Below are 19,679 nucleotides of genomic sequence, written 5' to 3' on the forward strand. Positions count from 1 at the left end.
GGATCTGCCCCCCTCACACAACTCGCAATCTTTTCCACACACCATCCCCTACTCGCACTGTCTTTGTTCCGTTCCACTGATCCTCTCTTCTTTTCCTGTCGAGCAACTATCCTCACTTACCTGTCACATGAAACATCTAAACCCAGGAGGGGCTACCCAGCTGTGTTTTTCTCTCTATCATATGCAAGGGTCCCTTTCAAATTTCATCTCCGGGCTTCTCAGGCATGTACAATCAGGGACCAGGACTATCGATACTACAAAATGAAATGAAAACCTAGTGTGATGGAACATGACCATTCCAATTTCAGAGTATGCTACTGAGCAGTAGACGTATATTTATCACTCTTACCTATCAGTGCTATCAACAAAAATCCCCTCTTCACTCTTCCAGTAACTAAGAACAGACACATAACGTCATCAAACAATACTAGAATAAGCAAGATCAGTCACCTGACCACCACACCCCCCGACGATCATCTGATCCCAGTTACGTTGCAGAAACTTGAAAGAGAAAAAAATGAAACCACATGATCATCTGACCTGACCTCAGACGAACCGAACCAAAAATGACCGAGCCCGTCGATCATCAATCAGCTGACTGGCTGACTGATTGAAAGAACTAACTAACTAGTAACTTACAGTACGTAGTAACTAGTAAGTAGTTTTTAGTAACTAACTAACCAACCTAGGTAATGGTTAGTTAGTAGTCGATCGATCGATCTACAGGAAATTGTCCGGATGATGGGTTGTATGCCATATTTAGATTTGGGTGTGTACGTACTGTAACTAGTAAGTGGGAGTTAGGGTGATGATTGTATTCGAATGGTTGCCGGTTATTTTTATTCATCGCTTGGTGTACTATTGATGAATTACATGTATCATCTACCATTTTGTTGTGAATAGCTACGCAGTATTAGAGAAGCAAGAAAATGCCAAAATGAGGTCGTATTCATCATGTATTGACAGGAACAGAAGGAAAGTGAAATAAGAAACAAGAATCGTAGGAATAACATACCCCCTCTATGAGATCAAAAAAAAGGAAAAATGAACTGGTAGTAATGAGAGACAATGAAAGGATGTGTATGTATGTATGTATAGGAAAGAAGACAAGACAAATAATACCACCGAAGCACCAGGTCCAACAACACTCCGTTCATCATTCGGGAGAAATAGGAAAAGTATTAACGCGTGTCATCACCGCAAAGCCGAATATTTGTACATGAAAAGATAAAATGGTAAGAAAGATGAACGAGTATCAATGACAGTCAGAAAAGAATAGGTGATGACAAGACAAACAGATCGTGAATCCCGTTACTTATTGAGCTTGTGCTGTGTCGTAGTCATACCCTCTCTTGGGGTTGACTTTGACAGCAACCAAGGATTTGTATGGATATGTAAGAAAAAAAAGAATAGAAACACAATGGTCCGTGAGGGTCGCTTGAACGGAATGATAAGCTCGTACAATGCATTGAGTTCAAGAATGCATGCATGTGTTTTGGTTTGTTTTGCAAAGGTCAGTCAGTCAATCAGGTCTTGAATCGGAAGTCCTCGTTAAAGATGCAGGCGGAAAGCGCTTCGTACACCTCGACATAATGTGTGCCTGGCAGGCCGCGGAATACAATGAAAACAGAGTAACGCCGGCTGAACTGAAAATCAAATACCAAGATTGAGTCGCTGCGTTATAAGGTAGGTGGAGGGCGTAAACGATGTGGAGTTTTTTGGAGATAACGGACGCAAACATTTAGTCAACGCGCTGATCGAGACCATTGACGGCCTCATCAGAAACGGCCATCGGCCGCTGCCGTAGACCGAATCGTCGCGCTCCAAGGCTGTTCGCGCGCAGGCGGTTCTGCGCAATCGGTGTGTAGCTAGCAGCCAGCTTTTGCGATGGAGCGATGATTCTTGTCTGCGAAGGCTCCTGGCGAGGGGTAGTGGACATGGCGTCCTCGAGTGGCATCTCACCACCGAGAGCGGCAGAGCCAATACCAGGAGACAGTCCATATCGGCGTGAACCCGCCTGAATGTTGGAGCGGGATGTTGCGGGGACATAGCCGGGCGTTAATATGCTCCGACGGAGCGGGATCGCTGACTGCGAAAGTGTTGGGGTACGAGGTTGAGGGAGCTGCGACGGTTGGGATGGGGTTGAATATCTGACATTTCGCTCAGGGCTGGAGTCGGCTATCGATTGCGACGCTGTATATCCATGCGAAATCCGTTGCCGGGGCGAGACACGATATGTTGCTGCTGGGTTGGTGATGTCTGTCATGCTTCTTTGAATCGATCGAGGTTGTGGACTCTGATCCGGCGCATTATCATCATCGGTGTGCACCCTCTTGGTCCGCAACGAAGTTGAGAGTCGGCTCAATCGTCTCACAGGCGCCGAAGATCCAGGCGACTGTGTTAGTTTGGCATCTGGACCCTGATCGGTGCCCTTGTTGTTGTTTTGGTTGTCTGAAGCCGCGTTGTTCGCCATGCTAGCCCGACGTGCCTCTAAACGGCTGGTGACTCTGCTGTTACTCTGCCGTCTGGAAAGGCTCTCTGGCTCCTGGATTGTGCTTCGGCGAAACGGAGGGGTAGGTGTAATCGTATCGTCGTCATCGTGGCCATTAATTTGTTGTTCATCCGCTTTTACCTCCAGGGCCGTGGACGGCTGCCGGCGAAGTTGATCATCAGATAGTGCGAGACACAGCTCAGTTAAGCTGCGGCATACACTGTCAGCCTTGCGCCTAGCTTGTCTGTCTGATGGAAGGTAGCCATTGACAATAGAAACACCGCCCGATGGGGCCTTGTTGGATGACAGTAGGGTAGACAGCGCAAGCGCATCGGTAACAGTGACTTCCAGGGCTGCATAGACTTCGTTACCCAACACCTCCTTTGACTTGGTCAAGGCCGATTGTAAGAGAGGATGGACCGGACTCGGGGCCGCATTCTGGTCGAGATCGCCTGTTGCTATACTGGATTTGCGGCCGCGCTTCGGTGAGGATGACACCGTAGTAACCGTCGTGGTCGCAGTGCGTGGTCGGTCTCCGGATGCAGAGGATATCGCCTCCTGGGATGAGGGCGGAAGCTTGCCCGTTAATTCTAGCTTCTTGATCCGCGATTTCAGATCCTCTAACTCGTCCCAGACAGTAGAAGGTGCGTTAGTCGACAAGGTTGACTCCGTTCCATCCTGACGGGACCGGTCGGGCTCGAATCGGGCGCGTTCCGTGGCCTCGGAGCTGGACGGTTGCCGACTGCTTCGGATGGTTGAAAGAGCGGAATGTCGATATGCTCGCGACTCGTGCAATGAACCCCGTCTTTCGAGGTGCGATTCGGGGCTGTATGGGGAGGGTTCTGGACTGGTGCGACCCAATCGGCTTCGAGGGAGGCCAATGGTAGATCTTGAGCCAGAAGCATACGCCAAAGAGGAGGAACGACTATGTTCATCCAGCGGATGGGCGGACGCCGAGTAAGAGTATGATGGTACAGAGGTGTGGGGGGTGGATGGAGGATCATTTTGGGAATGCAAGGGGTTGTCGTAGGTATTCAAGCGAAGTTGCTCCGGAGAAGGGGTCTGTTCGGCAACCCGAGAGGTTGGAGAACGCAGCGCACTACCGGACATTCTGAATCGCGACTGTAAGTTTGTTACAATGGCCTGGTCAGTCTACAGGATACCAATTTATCGACAGGAATCATAGGTCTGGTGTTACTTACGCGCCGGAGTTCTGAGCGCCCCAGCGACTCACGACGGTCGGAGTCTGATCTTGCGATATTCAAAAATACATCCTCATTTTTGGAGCGAAAATCGTCCGCGACTGGGGTTCTGTTACCGTCACCCTGACGATCCAGGCCGTTCATGGCGCGATTGCGCTCGTCAGCAAGCAATCTCCCTTGGGAGTATGTCACGGTGGATGATGGCATGATGCTCTTCACGTCCGAAATCGACTGCTCAGCGTAAAGGGACGACTTTCGACGCTTCGTTGCATTGGGACTCAACACACGGACGGTCGAGTTGGCGTCCAGGGGCAGCGCGGCGTCGCTATCCTTTTCAAAGGCCCGTCGCGGCGACGGTGGTTGCGAATTGAGCAGCGCCTGATCGCGAAGGTGGGACAGATGGAAGTTGGGGACGGAGCGCCGGGGGCTGTCATACAAGAGAGTGCGCTGGGGAGTAGGGGACGGGTCGGGACCCGGGGGCGTGTCGTCGCCGTTCAGCACAGAAGCGGCCGCGCTGAGGTGCGACGTCAGGGCTCGCTTGCGCAGGGGATACTGATATTCGAAGCTGAAACGGCTTTGCGGGAGGCGAGGGACAGGCGGAACGGAAGAGGAAGAGGAGGAGGAGGAGGGGAGATGCGACGCAACGGGGGTGGAAGCCGACGGCGAAGGAGAGACGATGGAAGCACTTGGTGTTGTTGTTGTCGGTGCTGAAGGGGAGTCGCTGGCGCCGGCGGATGGGCTTGTTAGCGCGGCTGCTTTGCCCGCGTCACGGGGATCGTCCGCTCGTAACATCATGGTGGCCACGGCGGAACTACGGAGGCTCGGGGCGAGCCCTCGAGCTCGATTCTGGCTCCGTTGGGATTCCGGTGGAGTTCTGGGGCTTGCGTCCGGACGAGAGGCTCGCTGAGGGGACGAAGGACCGGTCAGATTTGGGTTTGACTCTGACGTCGCTCCAGCACTGAAAGTAATGGTTCGGGCCCGATTCACGATCGAACGGCGACAGAGTGAAGCCGACGGGTCCTCGAGCGATACATGGATGGGCGGGTGCACCGCAGATTCGGTTTTTCGCCGGCGTCGAGAGTTGAAACGATGGTCTGCTGGGGATGAGGAGAAAGAGGAGGAAGAGGGGGAGTAGGAGGAGTAAGAGGGGAGGGGAGGAGGAGGATGAGGAGGAGAGGCTGCATTGCCAGCTCCTGCTGCGTCTGGGGACATCTGCAACTGCACCACCCGGTCAGGCATCCACACGCATTGTTCGATCAATCACTTGGATGGTCGTTTCCTCCAGTCATGGACCCGGAATCCTGAGGCGATCCGAGGCAACTGACACTGGGGAAAATTAATCTCAAACGTATAGGCGAAAAAAGTAAGTAAAAAAGAAAAACAAAATTACGGAGTGACAAGAAGGAAAAAAAGAAAGAGGAAATAATATGATCTGTTAACTGAAGTGGACCTACGGGGTGGACATCATATATTATTATTATACTAGTTACGATGCGCAAATTAAAAATATCTACCATGCGATCTCTCTCGCTTTCTCTTCTCCTATCTACGTACTACTAATTATAACTGACTCGCCTTGAGGCTCCCAAGGGCGAAGGAAAAGAGGGGAATTGCCTGGGACGCCAGGGAAAAAAGTGGACAGGAGGTCAATTCGATACTAAAACTCGAACATAAAACGGCGGACGGAACGGTTGCTGGCGGGTGGCTGGGCTATTCTGTAACTGCTAACCTGCTTGAGCTGGTTATGGATGGGATCGAAGGAGGCCAGTGGGGAGAAGGAGCAAAGAAAGAGAGAGAGAGAGAGGGAGGGAGAAGGAGAAGACGCTTGCCGGAGAGAGACGGAGGAGGCGTCAGACCGGAGAATAACATCTATCGACAACGGATCTGTGATATCACCTCCCAAGTCTTTGAGATCGGATTGAGGCTGGATTTCCCTGCATTCTGAAACCCTTCCGATATCAAATCTCTAAATCGGGTTCGGACTGGGCATATTCACACTCGTCCCTCCCCCCCTTCAACGGTTCAGTTTCAACCCTACGCTCTTCGCTTAGCAACGATCCTCATGGTCCGTGTGGAAGGGTTATACTCCAAATTTTCTTGTGTTGTCTCCCTTCTGTGAAAATTTTGCCAGCAAGACATCATACATTGTAGGGAGTGAACCATGGTTCACTCCCAACGTCCCGTGGTTGGATCACTGTCAAGCTCGCTATCCTCATGTTTTGATCGGTAAAGATGTCTTATAGTTGAGTCACGCTGGCATTCGCACACACAAATGCAAGGAAATGCGCACGGATTTAGAAATCGAAAAAGATAGAGAATGGTTATTTCTACCCATCTATCTGAAGGGCTATCTTCAGCCTCGGCTCGCCAGCCATTATAGTAGGAATGCTCTATGTCAAACCATCGGGGGAATTTTACCCACTACACCATAGATTATACTGTATACCATTCATGACAACAACTGTAAAGAGAAGATCCATTCAGAGACAGACTCTTGTCATCTCCCCCGGCTCTAGCTTATAGTGAAAGTCGCAAAATCAATTGGATCCTAGATACCTCTCGTGACTGCTCGTTTGCATGTGTTCAGTACTGTACGTCCGGCTTGAATGCTAACGTCTCGGACAGCAGTCCAGGTGACCACGGCCCTTTGAGATTGGACCAAAGCAGGTTTAGGGAATCGGTCGAATTAATCCGGGCCGGGTTTCCCCCGTATTGGACGTAAATGAGGGCCAGCCATAGACCGCGTTCTAGCCTGTGGCATCCGATCCCGAATAGCGAGCAGGACTACTTGCTACGGCCGAATCCTTTAGATCTACGATTGGTGCGGCGACCGTGCTACAGCAGTCGGTCGTGTTAGAGTCTCGATTTCAAGCGAACGAAGACGAATCATTAGCTTACCTACCACGCAGCCTGGTGCGAGACGTATGAGTGAACGGCGCATTGACTAGCTGTCTCATCGACTTTGAGTAGCTGGGACCCTTCCATCGGTTGCATCCGAACAGGTGTAAACTGGGACACTTCGCTTGGGTATCATAACTCGAATCAAAACAGATCGACGGTCAATATAGCTCTATCAAGACATCATGGCATTAGCCGATGAGGTAGCAACGCTGCAGTGGAGCGGAATCGCCCGTGCAGGCCGGTGCCAACGGCAGGAAATGCTGTCATGTGTCATGTACAAAGTAGTGCTCAGGATCAGTGACCGACTCGGTAGTTTCCGTCCACGAGGTAGTTGTTAGGTGGTTGAGACGAAACAGCACCACAAATCTCCAACCAACCTGGTTCCGCAAGCACCTGGACAGAGCTTGTTGGTTGGGGTAGCTCCTCCAACAAGATTAGGATTCAAACGTCAAATGATTCAGTGCGGAAGCTGCGAGGCTATTCTCTCGAAACAATCTATCTGAGGGACCTGTTTCACATTAGCTTGTCTAGCTGCTCGGATTAGGGCCAGTTCTGTCATCGGCAGCAGATCGTGGTCACCAGGAGCCCCGGCTTGAAGGCGATCGATTCCACTTTATTCTGTAATTACCATGCTGCCTAGAATTGTTAGTTATGTGCGCAACCGATTAGTCAACAATAATGACAAAAAGGAGAGATAACTGACTAAATTGTGAGTTAGTTGGCGAGGGGAAAATTTCGCCCACGTACTTCATAATCAAACCCTCCCCACAGCAATCACCGACGTGATGCCGAACGGGCGGTCCAAGTTCTATGGCTCCAACCAGTAACCAGAAGAGAGAGCCCTGGCCCCATAGTCTCAGATAGACATTGCTGCCACGTGGGATTGGAACCAGAAGGGTCAAGTTTCATCAATCGTCTATAAATCTGTGACATCAGTTGCAAGGACAGTTTGTGCATATCCATGGGATATTGGCCAGTAGATAGGCAGGTTGAGCTGCGAGATTGTTGAGGGTTGACGGCCTGACAGGGTAGCACTGCACCTGCTGCTGCTGCTGCTGCTGCTGCTGCTCGTTTCTATTTTTGAGGAGCCGTAAGCGCGGCAGTCTTCGGTCAGCCGTAGACAGTAGTGGTTGACCGATAGGATCCTGACAATTAACGACGCAATGCAGTGCACATCATTGAACAACAAAACCCCATGATTGACCTTAGGTTTGGCATTCAAACGAACATCATTGCGTACACCCACCATGGTCGTTGAAAATTGGAGACCATAGTTAGCTGGGACAAATTCAATCACGTCAAGCGGGCGTTGATCGTCCACGGTCGCGAGTGTTTGATAGGCGGGCGGCGTGTGACGGAGGATGTCGCACACGTGACTGCGAGCCCCATCCGGAGGCGGACTAGTGGCTTAGCATTGGATTGGCGTGTTTCAAGCCGGGCTGAACCCCTCCACCACCGTCCCCATTGGTTTGACTTAGCGCGCGCCCTCTTTTGCCTGCGTGTTTCAGCTGCAGTGGCCGATGGCGAGGTTTGCAGGTCCGGACCTGAGGTAATGTTATCCTTGGGTGTGTGTCCGAGATGGTTGATACGGGGACTGCGATTGTCGAGCGAGCCGGTTGAAACAGTGAGATGATACATCCTGCTGAAGGAACCACAACAAATCATCCCGTTTAAGAAAGAGAAAAACAGAATCCCGCCTCTCTTTTCGTTGCGGCGGAGTACTAAGCACCAACCGTGCCGCGGTTTCTCCTCGTCCCACACTGCCAATAACGGACGGTCCACCGTTTCCAGGGGCTTGTCTGGGAAGGTGGATCGCTTCAACTTAGCCCCAGTCAAGTCAGCCTTTGCGTTTCACCTTAGCCTGTGACCCTCCGCGCCGTTACCTGTTTCTCATAGGCTCGATGCCAGAGAGAGGTCCCTGCTGAATCGCCATCCGCATCTAGTAGAAAAGCGATTCTACCCCTCAAAGTTATGTGTTCTCTTAAGTTCTGATCTCTTGCAGTCTACTTTCTCGTCCGGTTTGTTTTGGAGGGGGTTGCCCGTGCTTTTTTCTGCTTCTTTTTCGTTGTTGTCTTCTCTCTCAAGCCGGCTTGACCACAAAGAACCCTTTGATTAAGCATCCAGCAAACAACCTTTCTGCGCGAACCGTGCACTCCCCAGCGGGTCGGACAACCTCCCCAAATACGGTATTATTGTTGTGTGTGCAGAAGGTTGCTTGGATACGTATCCTGCCGGGTTTGTCTGATTATTATTACCCTCGTGGGTTAAACAGACAGTATTTTCTTCTGTGTGACTTCTGGAAGTCTTCTCAACCATTTCTTTTCTTCTGATCTTCTTCTACCCTGACCGATTGTCCACACTCCTTATTGCTGTACGCCCGGAGCTACCGTCGCTACGAGCTCTGCAATTGTTTGCCTGGTGTACCGATTGAAAGTCTTCCTGGAGTCACTACTCTTACCGGCATATTTGATCCCAAGCCTCACTCCTGTTTTTGTTGAGGCTGAACGGACCATCTCCTTCATACAAGAGGAAGAGCTCTACAGGTATGTATACAGCTTTTTGTTCTTTTATCTCATTGTTATTGTCATTTTTATTATCGTCCATGTTCCGGTTACATTGCTGTTTTCCACTTCTTCCTGGGTTTATGTCATCTCTGGGTCCTTTCACACTAGTCCCCCCATCGCACTTCACTGCCTCTGTTGGTTTGTTCCTGGACCAACTATCGTTTGCGGCCTTCCCAGTGGCACCCTATTGTGGAGACCATTTTACCTTTTCTTTTTTTCCTTTACCTTCCTTTTCCAATTAATCGAATGCTTTCTCCTGCACCTGGCCTTCTCCGATGAGGACCTCAATGTGGAACCGGGGAGACCTCGACAGAGTCGGCCAGATCACAGATATAGGAAGTGGGAGTGAAAGTGATTGAAAGATTGATTGAGAGTGTGAGTGCGAGCGTGAGTGAGTCAGAGAGCGAGAGAGCGAGAGAGCACAGAGAGCACAGAGTGACCCCAAAAGAAAATGCCCCGTCACGATTGCAACTCATGATGTTGGAGAGGAACCCCCAGTTGATTTTCATGACTGTTCTCCACCCCCCTTGTCGCCGTATCGGAACCTTACCCACTCGGCCATCACTTCCCAGTTTTTCCCATCCAATTCCTTCCGTTCCCTTCATCCCCCGGGCGATGGGGCCAACCTGAGTGGTTACTTGCCACGACCAGGTTGGAGGGGTGGAAAGGGAAAGCATGGAGGAGGATGCTGGGATGGGGTGGCTCTGACATGCCGGTGTTGGGGTGAATCTGGCATCTGATTTGCGTGCTTTTGGCGCCCATGATGCACATTCCAGCCTTTGCACACCAACCCGGGCGGCTAAATTTAGAGCTGCAGGCGCTGGATGTTCTGCTTCGACCGGGCGTTGATTGGGTGGTACCAACTGGCTGAATGGGGCTGTTGGGTATCCACTTTCACAGCGTCAAGGATGGTGATTGGCTGGCTGACAGCAACACGGCCGGCCGGACCCAATCAGGACATCCGCCCTTTCCCTTTCCCGTCCCAAAACGAACTGCTACCATTTTACTTTTTTCTTTTCTGTTGCAAGTCTGGCAAGTCTGGCAAGTCACGGCGTCTTTTCCCATACCGTGCGGTGGTTTATTCTTAGCGCTCGGGTGGGTTCGGTTGCTTATTATTTGCTGCCGTTGCTGTGACTGCCGCCACTAAAAAAGAACTTACTGCTTGTGCTGCTGCTGCTGCTGGTGCTGCTGTTGCGGTTACTGTTGTTTGCTGCTGTGGTGCCTGCCATCGGGAAGACAGACAGACAGGCTCTAGTCTAGTAGTACTTCGTGCTCTGTCACTCACTCTCTCACTCTGTCTCGCGCGCTCACTCTCTTACTACGCGCTCGCTACTCTCCCTCTCGCTCTCTTACTACTCTCTCTTTCGCTCATTTCCCTTCCTTTCTGGCTGGCTCGACTCACCCTCGATCTTCCTCTTTTCCCTTTCCCCTCTTCTACCTTTCCCCCTCTCCTCTTCTTACCTTCCTTTTCCTTCCTTTTTTTTTCTTTTTCACCAAAAAAACTAAACCCCCTCTCCCTTCCCTCCCCCCCTCATCACAGGGACTTGCTTCTTTATCCACAAGTCTGCTTTTCTTTTCTTTTGGGTGGGTGGGCAGTCGTTCTTTGCTCCCTTCCCTCTCCTCTTCTTCTCTGTGACCGAGACCCTCCCACAACTGCTGCTTCTTTCGTCATTCCCCGGAGGAACGACTGCCCACACAATCACCGGGCGGCTATTCCTCCCAGTTGCATTGTGCCCTCCATCACTTTCCAGAAAACCTCCACCCCCCTTGGTTCTCTGCTTATTCTTTTCTTTCTATTTTCTTTTCTGGTTCTTGTCAATCCCTCCTTCATCTTAATTGTCTATTTCCGATTTCGACTTTCTATCCATGTCGACGTTGTTGCTTCCCGTTGACGTTTATCAATAACAATCCTTTACGCCTATCACTGACAACATCTTTAAATAAAGAGGCAACAGTTCTCTTGCGGCATTCCTTGGTATGTTCCCAGTCTCGGACCTTGTTGGGACCCTTCTGTGAATGGCTTTCGTCCCATCCTTCTATCCATCATCATCTGCTGCTGCTTCTCCCCTGGTTCTCTTACAACCGCCGGTAGCTCTCGTGGTTTCATTTCAAGCTGGCCGATCGCCATTCTGGTTTCACCCTCCTTGCAGCTGTGCTTGCCTCTCTACCATCGAAGGTCAACATAAGCTGAAACATGGAAGCTGATTGTCCTCTGTCCAAAAGGTCATTTGCGCTGGTAGCAAGTGCGACTCTATCTTGTCTTCCCCGGGCTGGTGGCAATAATTGCGCTACGGCTACATTATTTGCGCCAGCGATCTATAGCAGCTGCGATCCTGAGAGGGTGTCCCCTTTCAAACGCAGGTGTACCTCCTCATCTCCATCCTCCCCGGGCCTCACGATGCCTGTGCAAACCAGCTCACCGTCAGCCCCGGATTCGTTCCCTTCTTTTATGTCTGTGTTTGGGAGGTCGCCCGAGTTCCCCAACACGAAGGACCGAACTTCTCTCGTCAAACCACTTAGGGTTCCGACCAATGTCACAGTCAACACATCGCGACGCCCACTTCCCTTTCAACATCGCGAAAGTATATCATCGATGACATCAGGCTCCACTGATTCGTCGCCCACCACCACCAACTCCACCTTCGATCCTCCTTCGGCCGTGGATACCTCCCCGAGCTCCTCGCCCGAATCTCCATCATCCATGCCGTTATCATATCCTACCTTTATGCCAGTTGCCCACAAGGCTGAGTGCCAAACGCACTCGGCGGCTCCGACCACCGACTTGAAACCGTCAACGGATAGCCAAAATGTCGCACGGCCCGACTCCCCCGGCAGGCGCGCACGCAACCTCAAGAATCTTTCTCTGAGAATGCCTTTGCCATCGCAAGGGTCCCGCCCGCCTATTGCAACGGCTTCGGTCGTAGAAACTACCTCCCAACACCATCTTTCCGCCCCGCCCTCCCCAATCCATGTACCACCGAAGGGCATGCGCCGCAAGCCCGCCAATCTTACGATCCGCACTCCCGGGTTTGATCGGTCCTTTTCAAGCAACGGTAACGATGTGCCGCCGACCCCGCACGCTTTGCGCCACACCGAGTCCTCCCCATCCCTCACGTCGGTGTTTTCCCCATCATTCGGCCCGAAGGGTGGCATGCAACTACCCCGACCGATGACCCATCATGGCGCACGGCGACCATCGGGCGCATCGGAGAGCAACCTCTCTCCTTTGCAAACGGTGCCCGACGAAGGATCGGGAGTGCTGCATGAATTGGAAGAGGAGGATGACCACCTTGACTCGAGAGAGTCGACGCGGCGCAACGAGCGAGGTTACCCGAATGGACCGATCCAAATCTATGACTCTGGCGTCTTCCTGTACCTGGAGCCGACCGCGCAAGAAGCTTCGCAATTCGATGTGGTCGTGAATGTGGCCAAAGAGGTGGCAAATCCGTTCACCGCGACTGCTGGTAGCACCGGCACGGTGGTCAGTACCTTGCGCAATGGGTCGGCAAGTACGAAGCGACTGTCGACTGGAGAACCATGGACGGCCATGTCCGATGCATCCTTCAAATCTGCCTTTGAATTCCCCCCAAATGACGAATCTTCGCCTGCTACACCTCAGAAGGATTCGTCTGGACCGGAATATGTCCACGTCGGTTGGGACCACAACTCCGAGATCCTGGATGATCTTTTCCCGCTTTGCGAGTTGATCGATTCGCGCATCTCTGCAGGTAAAAAGGTACTTATCCACTGCCAGCTTGGTGCTAGTCGATCGGCATCGTTGGTCATCGCCTATGGTCTCTACAAAAACCGACAGTTGGATTTCAACTCGGTCTACGAGCTTGTCAAAGAACGCAGTCGCTGGGTCAGCCCCAACATGAGTCTGATTTATCAGCTGACGGACTTTCGCTCTCGGCTACTCCGCGGCAAGCTTTCGAAGGCGGCCCCGGAGGAGTGGTTTGTCGGCGGGGCGCGCAGGTGCTCCGAGCCTCAGCCACCCCAAACAGCCAGGACAGATGTTTCGGAAGCCAGCACGCCGGGTTTCCTAAGTGGCAGTTCGGATGCGGAGCCAGCTTCGTCCAATGGCCTTTCGCAGTCGTCGATGAGCTCTCTATCGGTGTCCTCTAATCAGACGACGCCTCTGTCGATAGAGAATCTAGGCTTCTCGCAATCACTCTCACACAAGCGCAGCTTGTCTCCCCGGCCACTGCCCTTCCGGCAGGCTACTTATCACTTGGGGCCGACGGGCAAAACTCTACAACCCGAATATACTGCGCCTTCGTGGCGTCCCGAAGGCGGGCCATGTTCTCTGGCTAAGACGGACGTCTTCGTACAAGACATGCCGGATGGAATGAACTCGCTTTTCTCCCCAAGAACCACTGGATTTCTGGCCCCGCCTCTTTCGCGTTCTATTGCCGACTGCCTCGAGGACGACGGTCCCCACGGGCTGCGGTTTGGGTCGCGAGTTGCAGACCCTCGATCACCGCCTCCAGGCAATGAGCGCCTGATCATGAGGAATATTGATGAGTTTCTGTAATTCTGCCATAATGTCCAAGACAGATTGTCTTGAGGACGGGCTGCCGGGAGCTACGTCCAAGAAATGATTCCATGACCATATACACCTGAGGTTTACTCGTGTTGACCTTGTCCCATCTCTACAGCTTTCATTATGATCTACTCGATCTACCGTCATTCTCTCTTTCAGCTGTGGTGGCATTTTTCTCTTTCTATTCGTTTCTACCATTTCCCCTTTTTTTTTCTCCTGATTTGATGACTTGATGACCAAAGCGGGCTTACGGTCGTTATTCTTTCGTTCATACATCTGCCACAGTGCAATTTCATTCCCTTGGTCAACCAGCGGTCCATGTTGCATTCAAGGCCGTGCGTCGACATTGCATGCGTTTGGTCAACCGGCGTCCTGGGTGTTAAAAAGATGATAAAAGGCGGCGAAGAGTTGCCTAGTAACTTGTAATATTATTACTGTTCGTTTGTGATGCACCCTGTGTATTCGTCCACTCATTCTGTGTTGTCGATATTGGCATTTCAGCTGCGAAATACCCTGGGGCTAGTGATTGAATCAAGTTAACAACAACATATACTCGTAGGAGTGTCTAGTGTAGTTGTAGTATGGAGTTCGTATGGAGTTCACCTTGTAGTAGCGGGTTTTAAGCGGGCCGAGTGCCGAGCGGCTGGCATTGAACCTACTGAAACGTCATGCGGGTTAGACTTGTGAATTTTCGACACAGCCAATCTGCCTCTGATCAGAACACAAGAACAGTCTGACAATATGGCCGACGACAGCCACCCGGCGCATCTCTCGCCTAGCGAACTAGGCACAAAAGACTAGTAAGTAGCAGCAGCAGCAGCCAACATCAACATCCATCCGGGGTTCATATGAAAACCAACGAAGTTTTCATCCGTTCTTACCCCGCTACCCCTCATACACCATACCCAAATTCCCTATATCGACCACCATACCCCCAAACCAACATTTAACCCCCATAGTACTAACATAATGATCTAATTGAAAATAAATAGCTGGGAAACCTTCTACGCCCGCACCCTCTCCCACCTCTCCACAAAACACACCACTACCACTACCACAACCACCACAAAACCCACCCCCAACCCCAACACAGAATCCTCCTCCGAAGATGAAGAATCCGAAGAAGAAGATGACATAGACGACGACTCCGACCCGGGCACATCATGGTTCTCGGAACACAATGCGCCTGATAAAGTCCTGCAGTTCCTGACGGATGAGGAGTTTCCGCTTGCGCCGGTGAATACCAATGATAGCAATAAAGATGGTGATGAGCAACAAGCTCCATCTATCCTCGACCTCGGCACCGGCAACGGGAGCATGCTCGCCCTACTGAGAAAACGAGGCGGGTATAAGGGTGTTATGGTGGGGATTGATTACTCCATTAGGAGTGTGCAGTTGGCGAGGGAGTTGCAGAGGTTGAGGATTCATTCGGCTTATTTGAGTGATTCGGAAGAAGATTCTGATGAGGTTGATGAGGGGGGTAAAGAGGGGAAGGATGGGGAAGGAGGCGATACGAATATTCGATTCGAGGAGTGGGACATTTTGCATGGGGATGTGTATGAGACTACTACTTCTGAAGAAGAAGGTGGTGATGGGGAAAGGAAGGGAGGGAAAGTGGATTGGTTCCCGTATGATAAGGGCGGGTTTGATATTGTGCTTGATAAGGGGACGTTTGATGCGGTTTCGTTGTCGGATGAGGTTATTCCTGATGCTGATGGTGCTGCTGCTGGGGAAGGACATGCGTCGGGAAAGACGGTTCAGAGGAGGGTGTGTGAGAGATATCCCGGGATTGTGAGGGGGTTGGTGAGGAAGGGTGGGTTTGTGGTTGTTACGAGTTGTAATTGGACCGAGGAGGAGTTGGTTGCTTGGTTTACTAGGGCTGATACTTCTTCTGCTGGTGATGGGGAGGAGGATAAGTTTGTGGTTTGGGGACGGGTTGAGTATCCGAGGTTTAGATTTGGGGGGAGAGAAGGACAGGGTGTTTGTACGGTGTGTTTTCAAAGGGTATGATTCTAGTACTTAGTATAGATTTGGTATAGAGTTAAATAGTGAGTATAGAAGGTATATGTGAAGGTCTATGTCTTGGCTCTCGCTGTTGTATCTATGCTTATGCTGTGTCGTTGTCGTTATTCATGGCGCATCCATCCATCTATCTACCCTCTTAGATATCGTCTTTCCTCTTCAAAAGTGCAACCACACACCACCGTCTCCTGTTCTCCGGTCCCTCTCCCTCCCTCTGCGCCACCCACTCGCGACGCACCTCGCGTCCATCTTCCTGGCCCGCAATCAAATCCCGCTCGTAGATCCGCTCAATCTCCAATCCCGTCTGCACTGCCGTCTCGAAAAAGCCTGCGACAATCGCCCGTCCAGTATGAAATCCAGCCACTACCCAGACGCGCCCGCCAGGGGCAAGGAACCAGCACATCGTGCGCGCGAGGTTCTCGTGCTGCGAGCGCATCCAGTAGCAGTCTGCTGCGACGATGCGGTTGAAGCTGGCCTTGTTCTGCACGGCCCAGGGATCGGTCTCTAGGGTACCCCATTCGTGGGGTTGAATTGTCACGGTCGTGGAGGTTGAAGAGACTTTGGGGGAGCGCAGATTGTGGTCCAGGTTGAATTTGATGGCGCCTGATAAGGCGGGGGAGGAGGGGTGGTCGGTTGCTGTTACGGTGGATGCTTGGGCGAGAGCGCAGACGACGGATGGTAGTGCGGCGCCTGAGAACATGTTAGTATCTGTGTTTGGTAATAATCTACGCGCATTAGTGGATAGGATAAGAGAGGTACTGACCAGCGCCTAATTCCAACACCCTCTCCCCCCTCACCCTCCACATGGCAAGCTCATCCGTACTCTTCAATTGCCCACTAGCTTCCAGCTCATCTGCCTTCTCTACCGCCTCGGCAACAACCATGGCCGCGCTCCAGAGGAAATGCGCAAACAGCTTTCGGCCCTCTTCGATATGGTTGACCTGGCCGTCGGGGCGGGGTAGCCCCTCTGCTACCTCCTGGGAGCGCTTGCCGGTCTGGGTTGGGTACGAAGGGACCATGATCTCGAGATCGCCATAGCGGGGAGACGAGTAAAGGAGATGCTGGCCTGGATCGCCGTGGAAAGAGGGTGCATCATCTGGGAACAGGTGTGGGAGAAATGCGGCGAAAAGGTCTTCGGAAGATTCCTCCGGGTCGGCCTCAGTCTCGGGGTCGGCGAAGTCGGGGCGAGGGGCAGAGTCCTCGGAGTTGGGGAGGGGATGTCGACGAGGAAGAGGACGAAGGCGCGAGTGAAGCATTTCTGCTTGGGTCTTATTATAGAGACTTGTCTCAATAGTTTTCTCGGAGGGGCCCGTGAGGGGGAAAAAGAGGAGTTTGAAGTGGTTCTACTATAGACACACGGTGGGAAATTGATTGGTGTACCCACCGCCGCTGCGGCCAATCGGAGACAACAGTGCCTGAAGTATAGGGCCGTCCCTTTTTTGGGGCGTGAAAGAGCGTTGACTATCCATGGTTATTTGGGGATGATATGCAAGGTGGAGTGCTACGATGCGGGTTTCTGAATATTCTAGAGGCGCAATGGAGATTAGCTTCTCGCTGTCCGGAGAATTACTGAGCCTTATTCTTCTAGTTCAGTCGAGCAGATCTAGATGGTAGAAGTTGGTCAGCCAAGTAGTACTTTTTTGTAGCGACAGTAGTTAGCGAAGCATTGCTGAATACCAACGAGAGGGGCTGCACTATGTGGCCGACTATAAGACATTCCATTACCATTTCATATTATCAGTGAGGGTGGAAGGCATCTGATGCAGTGCAGCAACGGTCGCAGCTCACCCACTGCACTCTGAGCAAGTGACTCTCCTCCGTTGGATCGAATCACCGGAAATCCTCACGCCCGATCGACAAGCCGATCCTGACTTGATGCTTACCTTACTTTACTAGTCGTTCTCTTTTCATGTACCTGACCAACGCTCGTGGTAACTTTGCTGCAGAAAGTATCGCGTATCACAGGTCAATGGATCGGTCGGATGCTACTCCGGACTACAGCTGATGCTCCGAGCGAGTCAACCCACGTTCGGATAAAACTCCTCATACCACCTGCGAATTTAGGACGAGTATCATACCATACCTTTTGAGGTGCATCTATAAAACCTCTCATTAACGTGGTTGTCTGCTATAAAGATACCCGATTGTGTCCAGGTTCCCCGCTCGGTTGAGGGCCAACGGTGATGAACAGATTCCAAATCCTTCTCCAATTACTCCTCCATCTGTGATTGAAGATGATCTTTGGTTGTTGACCTATCGACGCGACGTGTTTGTTCATGGCCACATTGTCAACAACGAGGCACAGATCACCCTACATTGGTGGCATTGTCTCCATCCGAAACGCTGGCAATCCGTGTCGGCCTTCCATGTCGGCAATGCACTTTGAGGATAAAGTTAATGCGAAATCGGAGCTGTTCGTTGGGTATGCTGTGGAAGAGCCAAGTCAGCACCGATTGATCAGCTCATGCATCATCTATTGACATGGCCCGTCTGATAGAGCAATAACACAGAGGTTGACGCGTTGTAAGTGACCAGTGGCACCTCAACAATGTTGCGATGGAAGGATAAAGGCCCTTTTCATTGCCTGAGATCATCCAGAGCCGTATTTGTCGAACAGAAGGCGGCCAATCGTACTGCAACGGACAAAGGCGTAGGTTATTCACAAAGGCAACATGATCGTTCTAGAGAGCTGCTTTGTAAGTGCAGCGCATCACATCCCGATCGCTAGTCAGACAGTTAGTCGTTAACTAACTAGTTGAATATTGACTAGATAGTTGTCCTCTGATAACCCCCCTCGACGCGCCAGGCACATTCCTATTTGTAACAATGGGCGGCAATCGCTATCAACTGAATTGGACCTCCTGGCGGCGCTAGACCCGAGCAGGCAACTTGGCTGGGCTGCCATGGAGGGGGTCTCAAGATAAGGCCGTGACCCCGTCATATTACATTACCGGTACTCCAAACCGGGTGGCAGTTCCCCGGCCCCTCTGTCAATCACCCGTATGGTATCGTCATCCGCGATGATGTCATCTCCCCACCTGCAGGCCCTAGACCGGTCCATCGCAGCGTAATAAATTACCGTATGGTCATGGCCACGGGGCGGGCACCCCCGATCAGCAAAGTGAGTGAGTGATTTTTGGTGGGAAAGTCAGTCATCCATTCATTGTACCACAATGGATCGATTACTGGCATTAGTTCGTTTCCTCTGATTCTTTGGGAGGGAGTAAAAATCATAATTGTCACCTGTTGGATTTCTTTTCCTGTCCTTTCTCTTTTCGGAGATCATTGTACCTGGCGACTTATTATTCTTTTTCTTACAAGACTTTTTTTATTTTCATTCTAGACCGTCTCAACTGCTTCTTAAAAAGACAACAAGGCAGGAAAAGAAACAAAAAAGAAGAAGCAAGAAAAAAGTTTGGAAAAAAAGAAAAATGTCTGGGGTGTCACCATCCATACCAGAGCTGGTGGGCTGCTGCTGAACGGATGATCAGTCCAACAGGTGACGACGGACTGGGAACTACACTTGTCCTTTTGCGACAGATTTCCCAGAAATAGTAGACAGCCAAAAAAGCAAGACAGACAAGCAGAAACATTCCATGAAAGCTCTCCGCGGATTATTCACCTTCTGGACCATTCTTGTTTTTCTATTTTCCTTCCTTTTTCTCCTTTGTAATAATTGTGTGTTATTATGACCTAGATATTTTTTTTTATTTTTTGACAAGATGTTTTTTTTTTCTCAATGGAACCCTCCAAGGCACTGGTTGATATCATCCATCCATCCAGACCTGGGTCTCCCGTTCCCTTCCAGTCCACTTCTCTCGGAACCCCGATGCGAGTGGAGCAAATCACATCACTTGCCTGGTTGTTCTTGTTCTTGCTGGCCGCCGGTTAGTCAGGAACCAGGGCAAACCCTGACCAGGATGGTGAGAAAGAGAAATAATTATAATAAAAATAAT

The 19,679-nt window shown here is 51.2% G+C and overlaps 7 protein-coding genes across 7 annotated transcripts; 2 read left to right on the plus strand and 5 right to left on the minus strand.

The window, feature by feature from the left end:
• Positions 1-1,639: 1,639 nt before the first annotated feature.
• BO88DRAFT_266428 (putative LPXTG-motif cell wall anchor domain protein) lies at positions 1,640-5,186 on the minus strand. The gene is made up of 2 exons (XM_025702324.1): positions 3,694-5,186; positions 1,640-3,613 (listed from the first exon to the last, which is right to left on the minus strand). Exons 1-2 carry the CDS (start codon positions 4,930-4,932, stop codon positions 1,742-1,744), a joined length of 3,111 nt encoding a protein of 1,036 aa, XP_025563546.1. The 5' UTR covers positions 4,933-5,186; the 3' UTR covers positions 1,640-1,741.
• Positions 5,187-9,159: 3,973 nt separating this feature from the next.
• On the minus strand, positions 9,160-9,869 carry BO88DRAFT_404127 (uncharacterized protein). Its single transcript, XM_025706535.1, has one exon. It carries the CDS (start codon positions 9,632-9,634, stop codon positions 9,443-9,445), a length of 192 nt encoding a protein of 63 aa, XP_025563547.1. The 5' UTR covers positions 9,635-9,869; the 3' UTR covers positions 9,160-9,442.
• Positions 9,870-10,390: 521 nt separating this feature from the next.
• Positions 10,391-11,170, minus strand: BO88DRAFT_266832 (uncharacterized protein). Its single transcript, XM_025702329.1, has 2 exons — positions 10,893-11,170; positions 10,391-10,688 (listed from the first exon to the last, which is right to left on the minus strand). Exons 1-2 carry the CDS (start codon positions 10,987-10,989, stop codon positions 10,477-10,479), a joined length of 309 nt encoding a protein of 102 aa, XP_025563548.1. The 5' UTR covers positions 10,990-11,170; the 3' UTR covers positions 10,391-10,476.
• BO88DRAFT_404129 (uncharacterized protein) lies at positions 11,004-11,512 on the minus strand. Its single transcript, XM_025706536.1, has one exon. The coding sequence runs from the start codon at positions 11,284-11,286 to the stop codon at positions 11,095-11,097; it is 192 nt and encodes a 63-aa protein (XP_025563549.1). The 5' UTR covers positions 11,287-11,512; the 3' UTR covers positions 11,004-11,094.
• A 44-nt stretch (positions 11,513-11,556) lies between these two features.
• On the plus strand, positions 11,557-13,692 carry dspD (putative protein-tyrosine phosphatase; the record flags this gene model as incomplete). Its single annotated transcript, XM_025708762.1, has 1 exon — positions 11,557-13,692. The coding sequence occupies one exon, from the start codon at positions 11,557-11,559 to the stop codon at positions 13,690-13,692; it is 2,136 nt and encodes a 711-aa protein (XP_025563550.1).
• A 703-nt stretch (positions 13,693-14,395) lies between these two features.
• BO88DRAFT_386609 (putative S-adenosylmethionine-dependent methyltransferase) lies at positions 14,396-15,711 on the plus strand (the record flags this gene model as incomplete). Its single annotated transcript, XM_025704789.1, has 2 exons — positions 14,396-14,501; positions 14,694-15,711. The coding sequence occupies exons 1-2, from the start codon at positions 14,443-14,445 to the stop codon at positions 15,709-15,711; spliced, it is 1,077 nt and encodes a 358-aa protein (XP_025563551.1). The 5' UTR covers positions 14,396-14,442.
• Positions 15,712-15,786: 75 nt separating this feature from the next.
• BO88DRAFT_266748 (putative nicotinamide N-methyltransferase) lies at positions 15,787-17,094 on the minus strand. Its single transcript, XM_025702328.1, has 2 exons — positions 16,487-17,094; positions 15,787-16,413 (listed from the first exon to the last, which is right to left on the minus strand). Exons 1-2 carry the CDS (start codon positions 16,977-16,979, stop codon positions 15,863-15,865), a joined length of 1,044 nt encoding a protein of 347 aa, XP_025563552.1. The 5' UTR covers positions 16,980-17,094; the 3' UTR covers positions 15,787-15,862.
• Positions 17,095-19,679: the final 2,585 nt, after the last annotated feature.

This window comes from Aspergillus vadensis (assembly GCF_003184925.1).
Source record: "Aspergillus vadensis CBS 113365 unplaced genomic scaffold BO88scaffold_9, whole genome shotgun sequence".
Lineage (NCBI taxonomy): Eukaryota > Fungi > Ascomycota > Eurotiomycetes > Eurotiales > Aspergillaceae > Aspergillus > Aspergillus vadensis.